Below are 16,073 nucleotides of genomic sequence, written 5' to 3'. Positions count from 1 at the left end.
ACTTAAATCCATTGTTGGAAACTTTTGACCGTCTCTTGATTCAGATGATACGATTGCGGTAGATCTCGAAAATGTTTCAAGCGTAACCGTAACGGGTTCCTTTCTCTTGCCGCGGATCATTAACATCGGTAAAGAAGATACACCGAGACGTATAATGTGAAAATAAATATCGCAGACCGAATAATAGCAACGCACGCACGGCGGTGAACTTTCGCGTATTTGGATAACGAACAATTAGGTATTCGGCTTGAGTGTAAAAGATTGCGGGCATGGGTCACCCACCGCAATGTCAGACAAGCGCCAAGTCCCGCCATTGTCGTAACAACAAACACTGGAATGTTCGCAACGAAATGGAGTATCAGAGCAATCGCGCAGGGTCTTCGAAACAAACGGTGAAAGTGAAATCCCTCCAGACCCTCTTGCCTGTAGTGTCGAAACGAGGGTTGTACAGAGCTTGAGGTACACGTGGGTACAAAGCGTGCGTATGTACTTTGGTTTAAACGAGGGACGACGAGAAACGTCGAGGACTCATAGCCGGAGAAGGTGGAAGGCTCTGTCTGTCCGTACCGGCGAAGAGAGAGGAGTTGTTTGTCCGTTCAACGGCTAAAAGCTAGGAACAACAGTCACTCGAATCGTAACGTCTGCGAGTAGTGGAGCATTAGAGTCGGTGGAAGCTTGCACCTTTAACCATTTAGCATGGTAACACGTTCGTGGAAAAGCCCTTGACAAACTTTGTCAACGTCGTGCACATCGCACGGATTATATCCTCCGACATCTCGGCGCGTTATTATAATAACGATAGTTTAATTAATCCTCGAGCGCGTAAACATTCAACGATAAAATATTACAGAGGCGTACGGTAACAAAGCGAGAAATCAATCGCCTCGATCCGATGAATCCGAAGCTTCGAAACGGCGAGGTCGCATAATTCGGGCTGTTTCATTTCCGTGATTCGTCATAACGATGAGGCTTTATCGTACAATCAGTGGAATTAAATACACGTGACGTGAGGCGTGATGAAATCGGTCGGATGGTCGAGCCGATCGGCAACGCTGTCGCGGACTGAAATCGACTTGTCGGAAATCGGATGTCGTTTTAATATCGATGATCGTCCGAGCGTCGTGAGCAGGTCGGGAATTTTTCACCCGATACCGGGAATTCGGGCGAGCTTTTCCGCTCTTTCTCTGCCGCCCGCGTGCCTGTGTGCTTTTTAACACGAACCCTCCTTTTGGATTTTACGCGAATGGTACAGCCGTTGGGCTTCAGGTTCGGGAATTTCCGTCCTGAGCGCCCTTGATTAGTAGGGCTCGATGTGCCGCCCGCTCCACGAAGGGATTATCGCCCAACGCTCAACGGTCTTGTCGGAAAAAATTTACCGGACCAATTCAGCCGGCGCCGGATTACGAACCTTCTGCATTCTGGCGCTGCTCGTCGCGACGCCCCGCGGCGTGGAGTCTGCAGGTATGTACAATGTGTGTACGATATACACACATGTACATGTACGTTAAGGTGTCGCAGATAAAAAAAAATAATCCACGATTTCACACCACGACACCCTCTGACAAGTTTGTTCAGGTTGAGAGAAAGGTTCTGTCAAAAGATGAACGTTCTACGTTACGTGGAAGATCGCGCTCATTGATTTTTTATTTTTATACATTTTGTTTTAAATTTATTTAGTATCGTTAGTGAAATTTTTTAATTTTTTTTTCGTTATTGCTTGCAGCAATCGTAATATCGATATGCCGTTGGGTTATGGGTCGTGATCTTTCGGTTGAATATAAATTTCGGGAAGGAAATAATAATTCAAGTGCCACAACGTATTTCTTCTCAAAAAATGTGAAAGCAAAGTGAAAAATGAAATGAGCGCGATCCTCCGCGTAACGTAGAAGGCTAATATTTTCACAGAACAATCTTTCCTTTAACCTAAACAAATTTTCTTTGCCACTGTGGAAAATCGTGAATTACTTTTTTTCCGAAACACCCTAATGTACATGCATAATCGCCCATGTGAGAATATAAAAAGCGTGAAAATGAAAAGAAATATACGAGTGGGTGTACGCGTAATGCGAAATAATTTTTCGCGAAAGGTAATTAATTTTAATTACGTGACGTCCGGGAATTTAAGACTGCCGAGTGTGACTGAGGATTATCTAATTTTCGAACGGGGGATGATTACCTCACGTATAATTATTGGCAACCCGCGCTCAGAGCGTTTTTATGAAATCTGGGATGATTATCGAAATTCATTATACGACGGCTTGATTTCCCCAACGCTTCAATGTTTTCTTTTTTTTTTAAATAAAGAAGTCAAGATAAAAAATTGAACAAACACAAACGGAGAAATTTATACGCCTATACCTACTCTTTACTTAGGTGTAGTAAGGGAATTCAAATGACTACCCACCTAATTCACGATGCAAATTAATCCAAGACATGGAACACAGAACCACGGACGGAATATAGAATGACGTTACATTACACCACCTCCGAATTCGCGAGCAAAAATGTCAACATACCGAGCCAGCTGATACGCTAAACATGCGCCATAAGTTAGAGGAAAATGTAAAATATGGACATTAAATTAGAGAAGACGTCGTCGGCACCTCGTGCGCGTTGTTGGGAGTTGGACAAGATTCTGTGAAACTGATTTTTCACCCCGACTTCGAATTAACGGACGAGTCGTACGGTTTGAAATAAGGTAAGGCTGGAAAACCGTGATCCGGCTTATTTGCTTCGCACGAGATTGCGATTTTGGCATTATATGTTGGACCATATTCCGTACCTGCACACGGCAATGGACACGAGTGGTAATTTGAAACCGTGGAAGAGGCGAACAAAGACGTGTAACGAGAATATAGGAACGTTACACGAAGCACATGCACCGTTGACCCAAAGTAAAACAAACTGCAATACCGGCGCTGTTAATAGTTATACGCGGTATAATAACGAAGACAAGCGACTCCGATGCGATACACCGGACGTCGTACGGCATTCCATACAAATACGGAATCTCAACTATTGCTAACAAGTTTAATTAACGTATTCCCAGGAAGGGCAACCGCGGGCGAATCGGACAACGCGTGGGAAGATCCGACTGAACGAATCGCTTCTTCGGAAAATCCAATTCATAAGTCATTGTCCAAGTTCAGGGTTCGTACGCTTTTTCGAATCTGATATTCCCCGACTTTTCCCAGCTATTCCAGCATGAAAGTAGAATTTTTCCGATAAACTTTCAATAAATATTCCGCTGATAAACGACAATTTCTTTACGCATTAATGCTAATACCTTCAACATTATCTAGTAACCGACTTACTGGCTGACTGTCAATTACAAACAAGAGCCTGCGAATTTTCTTAAGAAAAATACAAAAGGCAAATCCTTGATTCAAAAAAGATCAATCCTCCGTCAAACTTCGATATTGTCAATAGTAGTTCCAGTTTCTCAACGAGCCATTCATCCGCCCTGAACGATGACTCGGTTGGGAAAAGTTTCGCGAGGAGAAAATTTTTACACGAAATCAGCACGTTTCAAATTTCCTTTCGCTCGTTTCGCGCTGTGGAAAATAAAGTCACGCGGTTGCAGTCTTGACATTTTTCCCCGTTGCTTGCTTTCCGAATTTTCCGTGCTTGGCGATTGAATCCGACGAAGCAGACTCCGGTCTTTCGGACCCGATACGCCTACTTGTAAGATTAAATACCCGTGCGGCGGTTCGTGGTCGCCTTGCTGCTTTCGTACCGCGTTAATTAGGAATTTCCTGAAATTAGAAAGAAAGACCGTTGTTTGTCCGGCAAGTAGACTGCGGATCCGAAATCCGTTACAACTATTGCAACAAATACCAACCCGAAACGGCGGTTTCGAGTATAAATCGAGCATCGTACCGTTGTTGTAATTTCAGCAGTGATTGCGAATTGAGACTCGATCCTTTTTCTTTTCCTTTTTTTTTAAATTCTCACTAGCACCGTTATTCCTTGCAGCTTACGCACCATTTCAGAAACGAATCGCGAAATCTCGCACGATTCGCGCACTTCCAGAGATCTTAATACCCGATTCGGACGTGACAATGACCGTGACCAAGTATACGGTTACCGCTAATTACTCTACGCGCTGACCGCTATTCCGGCCAAGTTGCTAGATACAAGCTTCGTTACAGCTGGCTGGGAACATAGATGACACGCAGGTGTTACAGCCGCTGGTTCCTGATATCAAATAGCGAAAAAGGTTGTGCGATTTCTGAGCTTAATTCGTAGGCAAAGAGTAAAATCGTGGAATTTCTTTACCGAGTGAATATCAGCAAAGCACACTTAACAGCCTTTGAAGATATATGAAAGTTAGACCGAGTCACGATTCCCCGAAGGGATTTTCACCTTGGAAACTCGAATGTAAAGCTAGAAGCGCAGAGTCCCATGTTACATACATATGTCATACATATACACCAGAGTACATATGTATATCTGTCAAAGTATACGTTATTGGAACTCTGAGTGGATTTCGAATACCCGGAAGTTTGCCGATCGAATAAAGACTCGCAGCATCGAGTATCGGATGAAAGGAAGTTTTTCTTTTGACTTTATACTTTTAATACATGGGACGGTGTTAAAAATATGCTCCGAAATTCCAGTAATTTGATGGGCTGATTAGCGCTCGGAGCTTTCTTCAATAATTAAAATTTCCAGCATCCCGGCTGTTATACTTTAATTTTGCGAATGATTCGGAGAGCGTTGAGAGAGAAATTCGCCGGACATTTATTATGCGACACGACCCTAAAGACCTTGCCTAATTGCACGGGTACTCCTCGAAATGTGTTCTGCTTGAGAAAATTTCGTAAACGCAACGACTGGCTGATTTATATTTATTTTTATTATCAGTTTAACTATCAGTGTTATTACAGCGATTCACGCTGTAAACAATTTCCATCGTACTCGGGGGATGTGTCAACCCGTTATATAAACAAGCAGCGACATTATCGCGGCATTCCTCCGGTCGATTCTCCCTGCGAGAGTTAAGGAACGAGGGTAAAAGAGGAACCGAGTAAAGGAAAATAAGACAAGTGCAGGCGAAAAAGAAAAAAAAAAGAACAAACAAAAAACAACAAGAAAAACACAAAAGGAACGATTCTCACGGGCAATTCCCGACAAGCTGGAACAACAACCTGTGCGCCACTTACTATTACTCGTATTTAGTTGATTTTTTTATTTTCACAAGTGCAGTTGTGCCAAACGGAAACTCTTGACCCTTGGCTGCGGGGTAAAAGTTATACGCGGAAAGAACTCGTTTTTTTCCCCGCTCACTTTCTTCTTCCAACGCGGGTTTCAAAGGTTAAAAAAATGATATCGTCTGTAATTATTTTATTTTTTTTAACATAATAAAAGAATTATTTCATTCAAACTTTAAGCATACGAAAGAACAGCATAGGAACGACATTTCATAAAATTTTCATGCCAAAAATTTGGAAAATATAATTGTTGAGAACTGATTTTTGTAAACAGGGTATTTTTGCGTTGGACACGACAACTCACGCTAGCTTTATCTGAAATCAAAAAATCAAATATTTTCTGTTAATAGGTGAGTATAGCTAGTGATTGAACGAAGGCTTTTCGATTTCTTCGATCACAAATTATCTTACAAGGCAATAAGTTTTCAATAATTTTGCCTAAAATTCTACGAAAAATTAAAATTTCAATTATCGGAAAATATTTGATTTTTTGATTTGAAACAAAGCTAGCACGAGTTATCGTGTCCACCGCAAAAAAACTGGGCTTCCGAAAACGACTTCTCAACGACTAAATTTCCAAATGCTTTCATGAAAATTTTACCAAATATCGTTCAAACGTTGTTCTATCATACTCGTAAGCTTTGAATGGAACAATTCTTTCATTGCGTGATAAAACGATTAGAGAAAACATCATTATTTTTAAAAATTTTCAACAATTCGTATCATTTATTAGACGGCTTTGCCGGTCTTGCGTGGCTTCTCATCAGAAGCAAAAATTCAAAAAGGGTTAACATATCATCTACACAATACTGTTATAAAGGGTGAAATCATCAATCACCCGTGTTATCGTCTTTCTAATGATCTAGTAGGCTTCTTAAACTGAAAGCTTTCATACGTCTTAAAATGAATAGGGTTGCTGGTCAACAAATATTATTGTAAAAACAGTCAGTCTCTAGACTTTAAAAATCGAACTTCGTGACCAAATACATCCACTTTCTTTCTAAAATATTCCTCGTTTTGTGAGATTTCTTTCGCTCGGCGTTCGCTTAATTCGCACAGAGAACCCATTGATTCTCTCAGTCCTTTCTTAATTTTCCCCGTTGTTAACAATACATTCTCACAACACGCAGTGCTTGAAGAGACAAAAATTCTTATTCGTTATTTTTAACCTTCGAAAAGAGAACTTTGCTTATTCGAGGAAATTATCGAAGGTTCGTTGCTGTTTCATCGTTTCAGGGGTGGACCCCTGTGTCCCGGTGAGACGGGCGTATTCCTGGCCGCCCGGATTCGGCCCTGCAGGATCGTCGGAATCGGTATACCTGGGGTACGGGGGTGACCCATGGGGCACGTCCTCGGCAACCACTCACGCCGCGAAGGAGCGTCACGCGCGTTTTTCCTGGCAGACACAAAGTGCCCCGGCATCAAGAAACGTCTCGAATAAAACGGAGACCGAGTGAGTAAAAAATACAAGCGCATTCGTCAGATGGCTGGGTGGCAGCCGTGTTCCCGGGTTAGTGGAAAAATGGGGACCTCACGGAGGGTGGAAATTTCAAACAGACGTGGTCGCCGTGTCCGATAAGAGTGTTGCTGATTAACGCTTTGGAAAAAAGAGAAAAAATACCGTCGAGTAAAAATCTGAACGATAGTTAACCCTTTGATTCGCCCTCGATTTCGATTTCGATTTATCGCACTGGTACATTGGGATTTTACAAACAAGGGATACAATTCACTGATGTCATTCTTCTCGCGATATTGATATGAGCCCAGCGTCCCACCTTTTTTTTCTACAGCTTTCTATTTATTAAACTACTTTTTTTTGTAATAACGGCCAAGTTTTTTGGTTCCACATGGTCTGTGAAATATTGCCAAGTTTAAAAAAATACAAAATTTATTTATTCATCTATTGAAAAAACAGCGCATGTAAACGAATGGTCGAAATTCGTACTCTTCCACGAAAAAATTAATTCCATACCAATCTACCACGAAAATTCGAATGCCAATTTTTACACAAGATTAATACACACCGAAATACTTTACAGAATTTTTTCAAAATTTTCCCTCTTGTCGTTTTTCCTTGTCCGCCGTATTGAATCAGCAATTTAAAATTTTCACGATGAACAACTCGAGAAAAGGTTTCTAATTACAATTGTATGTTCAAAATGATTAAACTCTGGTGTCTTGTTTATTTTCAATCCAATTCCGATGTTCTCGGGCCCGTTCGTCCTTTAGGCCTCGATGTATAAAATTACGAAAACCGATATTCTCAGACTCAATTCCGAAGCTGAAAACAATTCGTCCCGGTTAAGAAGATCAAAGCGGGGCGTGGTACACCTCTACAACATGGTATTTTGTGCAACCGGGTGTAACCCCCTGGCTTACAAGGGATACGGATGTTACTGCGGTTTTTTAGGATCAGGATTTTCCATAGACGGTATTGACAGGTGAGTCTACGAGGAAATAAACACTCCTCGATTTTCTCTTTCGAGTACATTTCACCTCGAGTCTATACTTTTTACTTCTGCATAGATATAGAGGAAACTGTTCGTTCTGAAACGGTTTGAAAATTAGGCGATCAAGATAAATTCTCGCAAGGCTAAAAAAAATTTGTCGAATTAGTATGATCGGTACCTACGGTATTACTAGCGTTAGAAAATCTGCAGCCCGCACGTTTTTCTCGTCAAAACCTGTGAGAAACTTTTCGCTTCTCGACCGTGCGGGGGACGTGATTAAAGAGAGAAGGGACGATGCTTCCACTAACAAGCTTCATGCCTGAGGTGAAATGTGATACGCGACAGCAATATAGATACGTTGAATTTCCTGCTTCTCACCTTCGAAAGATAAATGAAAAAAAAGAAACGGGTGAATATGACATAAAATAAAAAAAATTCTCTTATCCACAGATGTTGTAAGATGCACGATTGGTGCTACGAGGCAACCGACTGCCCGATGTTCTTGGAGTACTTCGTTCCTTACTACTGGAAATGCTATCGCGGCTATAAACCGATATGCGGTGAGTCTACGTCGGACGATGAAAAGAACAAAGCCGCGGTCGGCAATCGTTTGCAAATTGCATAAATTAGTCATCGTCGTCTTATTACAGCCGTCGAGCACGGGGAGTGGGGAGGGTCTGGATCGTGTGCCCAACGTTTGTGCGAATGCGATCGTGCCTTGGCGGAATGTCTGCGTCGGTATCCTTGCCCAACTACCAAAGCCATGTGCACGTCTTCCGCCTGGAGGCTGGTGCAAAATTTATTTATGGTTATGTAAAGTTGAACTACAAATATAGAATTTAACGAACCTATTCAATTTAAGACTATTTAAGACTAATTAAACCTAATCAAACCTATACACATACATATATGTATATACATATAAGACTTTCTCTTAAGGTTGTAATTGTTAATTTGTAAAATTGATTCGTTCGTTCTTTCAAACATTGATAAATGAAATCTTTGCATTATTCCCATAGCACCGAATGTTTTTTATACCCTTCTACCCCTAATTCTATCTCTCATCCCCTGATTCTGCAAAGAAAACCGAGCGTAATTGAACGGTTTGTTGTCAGTCCACGTTTTTGCGATGGATAATTTCACCTGCGCGTTTCTTCGTCAAGAGGTTGCGCCCCTTAATTCATATGCATGAACTCACCCTAACGGGGGTTGGAAACTTTTAGGTTCTTTTCGCTACGGGAGATGAAAAAGGGGGGATGGAAAGGTGCTTCCACTAACTAGCCGTATGTCTCAGGGGTAAACGCGATAGCCATATAAATAGGGCACGATGTTATCGTAGGGAAACGATTGGAAGAATTTGGATATACTTATAATTGTTCGTTAACGAACAAGCGAACAATCCCCGTAAAAGCACTTGGAAGAAAAAAAAAAAAGAAAAATTCTTTGCAGATGCGATTTTGTGATGGGATGTTTCTTCGTATGATCGATAATATAACATGGGACGCATATACGATTAGGAAAAATATTCATTTCGATACGTACACACGAGTAATATTATACATGTATAAATGATTCTGTGTGTGTGGGAGTGTGTTGTTAAAAAATACTAGACTCGCGGATAAACGCTGTTGATTATCACCGACGTTTTACAGCGTGTGAATCTGATTGTGAGCGCAAATCTTGATTCATAAATTATTTGAAACGAAATAAAATAAAATAAAATAAAGTAACATAAAAAAAAAACCAACGAAAACAATAAAAACCCTCAGCCCAAAAATAAGTGTCTTCTCAAAGTCTGCGTAGCTTATGATGGCAAGAAAGCTACTTTTTATTGAAGGTTATTTACACCACCAGTCAAATGTACAATCCTGTTCTTGTACTTTTTCGATATATCTTGTTCTATCTGTAAATGAAAATGTAATTGCATTAGGTAATAAGTTACTAGTAAGGATGAGAGAGAGTATATATACATATATATTTTTTTCTTTGTAGATAAAAAACAGCAATAACCTCTGTCTGCAGTTCCTTGGTTCGTCGAATAACCATTTTCAACATTGGTTGAAGTGCCAGAGCTTGATTTATGATATCTTCTCGCCTTTGACTAGTTAATTTTTGTAGCGAAACCATTTTCTCAGCCATCTTTAATTTCTGTCTCAGCGACGCGGCGAGAAGATCTACGTACCTGTGAAAAAAAAACAACGTATCCTGATCGAGAATATTTGGTTCGTTACTAATCTGCGGACAAAATTTTCTCCTAGAGTCAAAATCCCGCTTCGACAAGAAAAGCTATTGTATTATTATTATATATATATCTATATTATTACCTGGGCGAATGCTTTATGTTGTGCAAATGCTGTACTCTGCTATCCAGGACCTCAGTGATGAGGACCTGTACATGGTCAAGCATGCTTTTAGTGCTATCGGGTGTGGCGAGTTGAAGGATAGGAGATGCTTGCTGCATTTGGCTCATGCTGAGTACATTGTTTCTATTGTCTCCTTGAAACTCGTACAATCGAAGTTTTAGAAAAGATTCGAGCTGAAAAGTTGACGGTAGAGGACTATGAAAATTCATGTCAATATGAAAGAGGTTGAAAAATTAAAGTATGTACTCTGTCAATACCTCTAATAACTGGTCTATAAAGTCGTTTCTAGTCGATGGATTGTCAAGAACCGTCAAAGCCTCAGTCCCAGTCGCGATACCGCCATCAAGACCAGCAGCTTCTACAACAATCCCAGATTCCTCTAGAGATATGTTAAAATCGATTTCTTCCGCGGTACCGTCGGCAGACTCGATGTTACCCCAGTCTATGTCACCCCTCGCACCGAAATCGATTTCCCCTTCACCGTCCAGTTGACCAAAGTCAATTTCTTCCTTCGGCTCATTTCCAAAGTCAATCTGTGGCAAACGATTGACAAATGATAAATATAAAAATCCGACAAATCGTGCACGATAAGTTTTTGTAGATTTATTCTTTACCTCGCCATGTTCTTTAGCTTCCTCCTCTTCGTCGTCGTCAAAATTGACGTTCAATGCAGTTTCGACAACAGATAAGGGAGCTTCTCCGTAAGTCCATTCATAAGTTGTCGTGTTACCCTTATCTGGAATTAAAAAATAAAAATAACTTAGCGTCGACCGATATATCAAGGTGAAATTAATTCATCAATGCAGCTCGAAGCTTGCTTACCGATTACGTATTTAACCATCGGAACGCAACCACCGTCGTGCTGCCTTCCCAAAGTGAATTCCACAAACGAACTATAAAATTCGACAACGTTGTCGATGGATTTTGCTTTTTCCACTAATCTGTTGTAAATCTCGGGCAATTCCGATACTCTCTCAACTAGTTCCTTCTTTATTTTTTGCCCAGGTATTCCCAGCTGCTTGCAAAGTGTGCTAAACTCTGTTCGAGCTATATTTTCTGACTTTTTATACTCTGCCTCCTTTTTCTCTAAATCCTGTGGAAGAAACATTGATTGAGATGAGCACGATTACAATTGCTTGAAAGATATAAATCTCTGAATTGCTTTGGTAAAAAACAGGTAACTGGTTAATTACGTTCTGTGTTTGTTCCAACTTCTGAATCTGCTTTTTGAAGCTTGGTACTTCGAAATTGATATTTCTCATCAACATTTGAGCAGCTTCCGCAAGGTACATATTATCTTTTTCATAAAGTCGAACGATCTCTTGCCAATCTTTCATTCTCTTCGAACCGTAACGACCAAATAAATTTTTGGAGTCAACCTCAGTCTCTTTTAAAATCTCTATTATCTTCTTGCAATGAAAATAATTGATATCTGCAAAAAGAAAAAAATGCGGAAATAAGAAGCAGAAAACAAAGAATTGCTTCATCATACAATGAACTTAGTAAATGAATCTAGAATATTTAATATAGTGTAGGCATACTCACATGTGCCAGAGAGTAGCTGAGCGATTCCTTCGTGTACGGGCATGTCCTGAATGGCATTATTAATTTTTTCTCTGATGGCGATAATGTTTGCCTGCCAATCCCTGGTACAGTGACGTCTGTTTATCAACCATTCTAACAGTTTACCTGAATTTATATCAATCGGAATATCCTGTTCCTGATTTGAATTTAATAAAAAAGAAGAGGTTAGTTTTTGGTTACGTTTCCAAAGGTTTAGTAAAACCGCATTACAAAATGTATAAATATTCCGGGATTCGCGATGTAACTTTATCTTTTACTTACCTGCATCCTGACTGCTGGAAACCGGCCTAATTAGTAATTTACAAAAAATCGTATCACAAACAGCTGTTCTGTTGACGTTTCCAGCATTCATACGCATGGAATTTACGTTTTTCATTCATGCACACACACCCACGTGTGTACGCATTAATTCCAAAAATGACCGTGAGTAACGCTGCAAGCATTCATATAATACAAAAGGTTTCTCTCTGTAAAATGTCGTACAAGAATGAAAATTCTGACACCCGGAACCACCTATCAGAGATGCTAGATAGCACTAAAAATATCGGCAGATAATAAAGGATCTCTGTATTATTTACAACAATAACGATCATAATCATATCGCGTCTCGGTTTCCTGGAAATTGCTGTACAATCTCATAATTAAAAGACTAGCGCTATTCTGCGGCGATAATGCCTGATCAATGAATTAAATACCACAAGACAACTGTCAAATCATTGTCACGATTGCCAGCCCTTACTACTAATCGAAATATGAACATAATATTATGATTACGTTGCAGGTTAATGCAAAGCATTAAATTTTATCGGCTACAGAAAATTGGAGCAAGGCTCAAATGTGTTTCGAGGAAAAGAATGAGTTGCTCGAAACTCCCGAGATCAAAGAACCCGCGTGTAAATAAAAGACTCGGCGCATCGTGCAAGACGACATGTATGTACGTTCCCGTGTTTGATTCTTCTCATTTCTACCCCTCGAGCATAATATAAACCGCGGTGAGCCATCTACGAGTCCGAAGTCACGTTGCCCAGCCACTTCTTACGAGCTGTATGCAGTACATGCAATTACTCCGTTACTCTCGGGCATATAATACCTGGACCAAATGTCCGTAGAGTCAGTACGCATTTTCTATGCGACGATAGATGTCCTCAACGAATAATCTGCGTGACAGCAAAGCATAGCTATATAATCCTTGAATACTGTATCGCGTAGCGGAAACCGTTCCAACTGTTCTCAGAGCTTAGTTTGGCATCGCAGATGTGGATATAAGTAGTCAAGTTTTTATCAGCGGTGAGTAAAAGGTCGAGGCTTTCGATTTTCGAATATCATTGCAGCCCAGAGATTCGGAGTAATTTACCGTCCCTCGGATCTGTCAAAACAACAGTGTCATTAATTCATCGATAGGTTCGAATCGTTGCTTCAAATTGCGCGAAATTCGGCCTATGTGGCGAATTGTTAATAAATAAATTATGTTATGTCAACTTGATGCAAGAAGGTTATGTAAACGACGGACATTGCGCACAGTAAAAGTTGCTACATAACTATAATAAAATTTTATTGACGTTCGATTCTCAGTGATGAATAAACACTGGCAGTAACCTATGACGGATATTCGTTAACAATTTGGGATTAACCTAGAACTTGACGCAGCGTCTTACACTTTGATAATCAATGGTTTTTCAGGATTTTAAACATGTACTCCCTGCGGTTGGTCAATCGGGTCTGCCAGGCTCAACGCGGTAGATTAATTGCCACTTATCCAACTTTACGAGACTCTAAGTCGACTAGCGCAGCTACGACAAATTCAGAATCTACCACCAACGCTACTAAGAATTCTACGCCGAAAGAAACTCCTATTGATTCAAATGTCTTTGGTGCGTGAGAAGATCCTTGGTCTATTAAAATTTGCCTGATATGTTTTTTTTTTTCAACATTGTACGTGTTCAATCTGACATGGAGTTTGGTTTATTTTTCAGGTACAAGATGGGTAACGCCGACAAAACGTGATAGGAGAATGCTTGTGTGGTTAAAGTACTACAAAAGCGTTGACGAAGTACCTGAGAAAATGACGTGAGCATCTTGCATTTCTACGCAAGGTCCAATTTTGTATGAACAACGATTAGAAAAATAAGCCTTTCGCTTTTCACCGATAAATATTCCTTTGCTCGTACAGGTATGAAAAGTTGGACAAAGCCCAAAACAAATTCAGGATAAAAGCTTGCACGTACATGATGATTGCTACGCTCATTGGTTGCTATATCTCTGTGTACTGGGGAAAAATGAAGGCTGAACGAGGGGAGTCTGTCGAACAGTGGAACATTGACTGGCACAATAGAATGAATGCCGAATATCAGGAAAGTCTAAAGAAGGAGGCACTTGCAGAAGATAAGAAATAACCATTGCTTGTATCAATTAAGTAGATTATTCAATGTTATTTATATCACTGTGCAAAGCAATTGGCGTTCTTTCTCCTTCTTTCTAATATTGGAGATGAATTATTTTTTTTTTTTCTGTAAAATATACAACTATATTTTTTTATGCATTATCCCACGTGGAATTTGAATTTTTCTGCAGAGTGGAACTGTTTCTGATTTTACTGAAAAGGAAAAAGTGTCATGTCATGTTTATTAAATTGTAGCAAGTTATTTAGAAATTATATTGATGAAAAATTTGTGTTCGTCATAGTAGAAATCTATAAGTGGAATTTAGAGTGTTTAATTATTATAATTCACAATTGTTAACCAAGGTTGACAATTAGCTATTGCTCACGTTTTAAGATGAGCGTACATTATTTGTGATGATTAGATCATTTTAAACCAAGCTTCCTAGTTTGGTCGAAAAATTTTCATGTTATATGTTTGGGTATCCTGTACAAATTATAGTATTAAATAAGTTTGTTGATCTCTGATCATTGTTAAAAGAATTCTACCTTTATAATATGCTTGTACAGAAAATCTACATTTTGAATTAGAATAAACAATAACGAAAATAAAGTGCTGACTTCAGCTGCTAATTCTTGATCATCCGATTATGCTGATTTCAGTGAATCACAAATTTATTTCATTGTAAATATGGCATTCTATAGGTTGCAGGACATAAGTTTTATTACAGGTATTTATTTACAAAGTCAGCACTTTCATTGAAGGTGTGATATTCATTCATAAGTCATCAATATGTTTATAAAGGGTGTAAATAGAAAGAAATGATTTCATTTAGATCAAATAACACTTGTAATCTGACAGTAACGTTGTTTCACTCAATTAAACATTGATTATACGACTTCTGTTAAAACACCAGAGGTCAAAAAAAATTTCTAGTTTATACACATGACTGACAGTATAACGACATTGTATAAAACAACTACTTGTCATAAAAATAATGTCCGGATAAAAATTTTTTCACAATTGTTTACTAGGTGGTTTATAATATGAACGGCATCGTTCACTATAAACCCGGGTTGTTTGTTGTTTAACAACGTCTTCTACATTCAGTTCAGTCTGAAGTAAACGTAACTTATTTTGTTCTTTTCTCAGAGATTTTAATAGCTCAGGATCGTCTTTTCCAGAATCCCTCTGTTCCTTCAAACTTTTGACACGGTCTTTGGTAGCATTTATGCACGTCTGAATCGCAACTTCTCTCTGTGCGTGACCTGTTTGAATTTGTTGAAACAGATCCTTACACTTTGCGGTCGCATTCACCTGGCCTTTGAACGAATCGGTGGGTATCGCAGTGTTCAATGTATAAATTATTTTGTCATCTAAAAGTCTCATTTTCTTCAGATTATCCTGAAAGTAATTAATACCATCGTATTTCAAAAATGCACACAATAGTCATAAAAAAAATTGAAAATAGATTAAATCAAAAACTGGGTCTCATCCACTTTGGTTTCTACATGTTTCTTCAACTGTATTTACGATTGGGTTGACGTTGTGAAATACTGATACTCCAATAATTGTTGGAGTATAATTTCAATAACCGAAAATACTTGTTCAACAACGTTTTTCTTTTCTTTTTCAACACAAGATAACCTTCAACAGGGTTAGCGATTTGCCGGTACGAATGAATCGATGTCGATCGTGACTCGAAAGATAAGGAAAATATTCTAACGATCAAAGGACAGTTACTTTGCTAACAATTAAAGAATAGTTTGCACATAGTTAAAAATTTTTATTCACAAGTACCTGGAATTCTAAAAAATCGCCACAGTCTGCGATCCAAGCCATGATCACCGTGTCTCGGTTTAACGAGTAACGATCGAGTCGAACGACAAACTCGAAGCGCTACGAGAAGCGGTTCTCGATATGTCGAACATTTGCATCACTATTTGAACAAATTTTCTTTATTAGCCTAGTAGAGCAGGAATTTCGGCATGTATCGGTGATAGAATATTTCCAGGCAAATATGCAGGAAACCGATAAATATGTAAAATACTCGTTCTCGTTATTTCCCGTAGGATATAAAACGTC

The 16,073-nt window shown here is 39.3% G+C and overlaps 4 protein-coding genes and 1 long non-coding RNA gene across 7 annotated transcripts; 2 read left to right on the top strand and 3 right to left on the bottom strand.

The window, feature by feature from the left end:
- Positions 1–640: 640 nt before the first annotated feature.
- LOC124310436 (uncharacterized) lies at positions 641–8,595 on the top strand. The gene is made up of 5 exons (XM_046774386.1): positions 641–1,461; positions 6,450–6,666; positions 7,481–7,654; positions 8,114–8,223; positions 8,314–8,595. The coding sequence occupies exons 1-5, from the start codon at positions 1,311–1,313 to the stop codon at positions 8,478–8,480; spliced, it is 819 nt and encodes a 272-aa protein (XP_046630342.1). The 5' UTR covers positions 641–1,310; the 3' UTR covers positions 8,481–8,595.
- On the bottom strand, positions 6,660–8,330 carry LOC124310471 (uncharacterized). Its single transcript, XR_006909676.1, has 3 exons — positions 7,846–8,330; positions 7,593–7,760; positions 6,660–7,494 (listed from the first exon to the last, which is right to left on the bottom strand). It is a non-coding gene; the product is annotated as an uncharacterized LOC124310471 (long non-coding RNA).
- An 851-nt stretch (positions 8,596–9,446) lies between the features above and the next one.
- LOC124310352 (CDK5 regulatory subunit-associated protein 3) lies at positions 9,447–12,126 on the bottom strand. Its single transcript, XM_046774198.1, has 9 exons — positions 11,872–12,126; positions 11,572–11,746; positions 11,220–11,458; positions 10,849–11,119; positions 10,641–10,762; positions 10,284–10,559; positions 9,988–10,199; positions 9,674–9,845; positions 9,447–9,566 (listed from the first exon to the last, which is right to left on the bottom strand). Exons 1-9 carry the CDS (start codon positions 11,875–11,877, stop codon positions 9,492–9,494), a joined length of 1,548 nt encoding a protein of 515 aa, XP_046630154.1. The 5' UTR covers positions 11,878–12,126; the 3' UTR covers positions 9,447–9,491.
- Positions 12,127–12,689: 563 nt separating this feature from the next.
- On the top strand, positions 12,690–14,598 carry LOC124310441 (UPF0389 protein CG9231). 3 transcript variants are annotated; one of them, XM_046774406.1, is made up of 4 exons: positions 12,690–12,897; positions 13,291–13,481; positions 13,584–13,677; positions 13,781–14,598. In XM_046774406.1, exons 2-4 carry the CDS (start codon positions 13,301–13,303, stop codon positions 14,001–14,003), a joined length of 498 nt encoding a protein of 165 aa, XP_046630362.1. In that variant the 5' UTR covers positions 12,690–12,897; positions 13,291–13,300; the 3' UTR covers positions 14,004–14,598. The 3 variants fall into 3 exon arrangements, with proteins under 3 accessions (XP_046630362.1, XP_046630372.1, XP_046630353.1); XM_046774416.1 differs by having other exon boundaries at positions 12,885–13,011; XM_046774397.1 differs by lacking the exon at positions 12,690–12,897 and adding an exon at positions 13,062–13,102.
- Positions 14,153–16,056, bottom strand: LOC124310457 (protein MIX23). Its single transcript, XM_046774444.1, has 2 exons — positions 15,789–16,056; positions 14,153–15,392 (listed from the first exon to the last, which is right to left on the bottom strand). Exons 1-2 carry the CDS (start codon positions 15,828–15,830, stop codon positions 15,006–15,008), a joined length of 429 nt encoding a protein of 142 aa, XP_046630400.1. The 5' UTR covers positions 15,831–16,056; the 3' UTR covers positions 14,153–15,005.
- Between the last annotated feature and the right edge of the window lie 17 nt (positions 16,057–16,073).

This window comes from Neodiprion virginianus, chromosome 1, assembly GCF_021901495.1.
Source record: "Neodiprion virginianus isolate iyNeoVirg1 chromosome 1, iyNeoVirg1.1, whole genome shotgun sequence".
NCBI lineage: Eukaryota > Metazoa > Arthropoda > Insecta > Hymenoptera > Diprionidae > Neodiprion > Neodiprion virginianus.
Note: the sequence above shows the minus strand (reverse complement) of the source record. Positions and strands in the feature narration are given on the sequence as shown.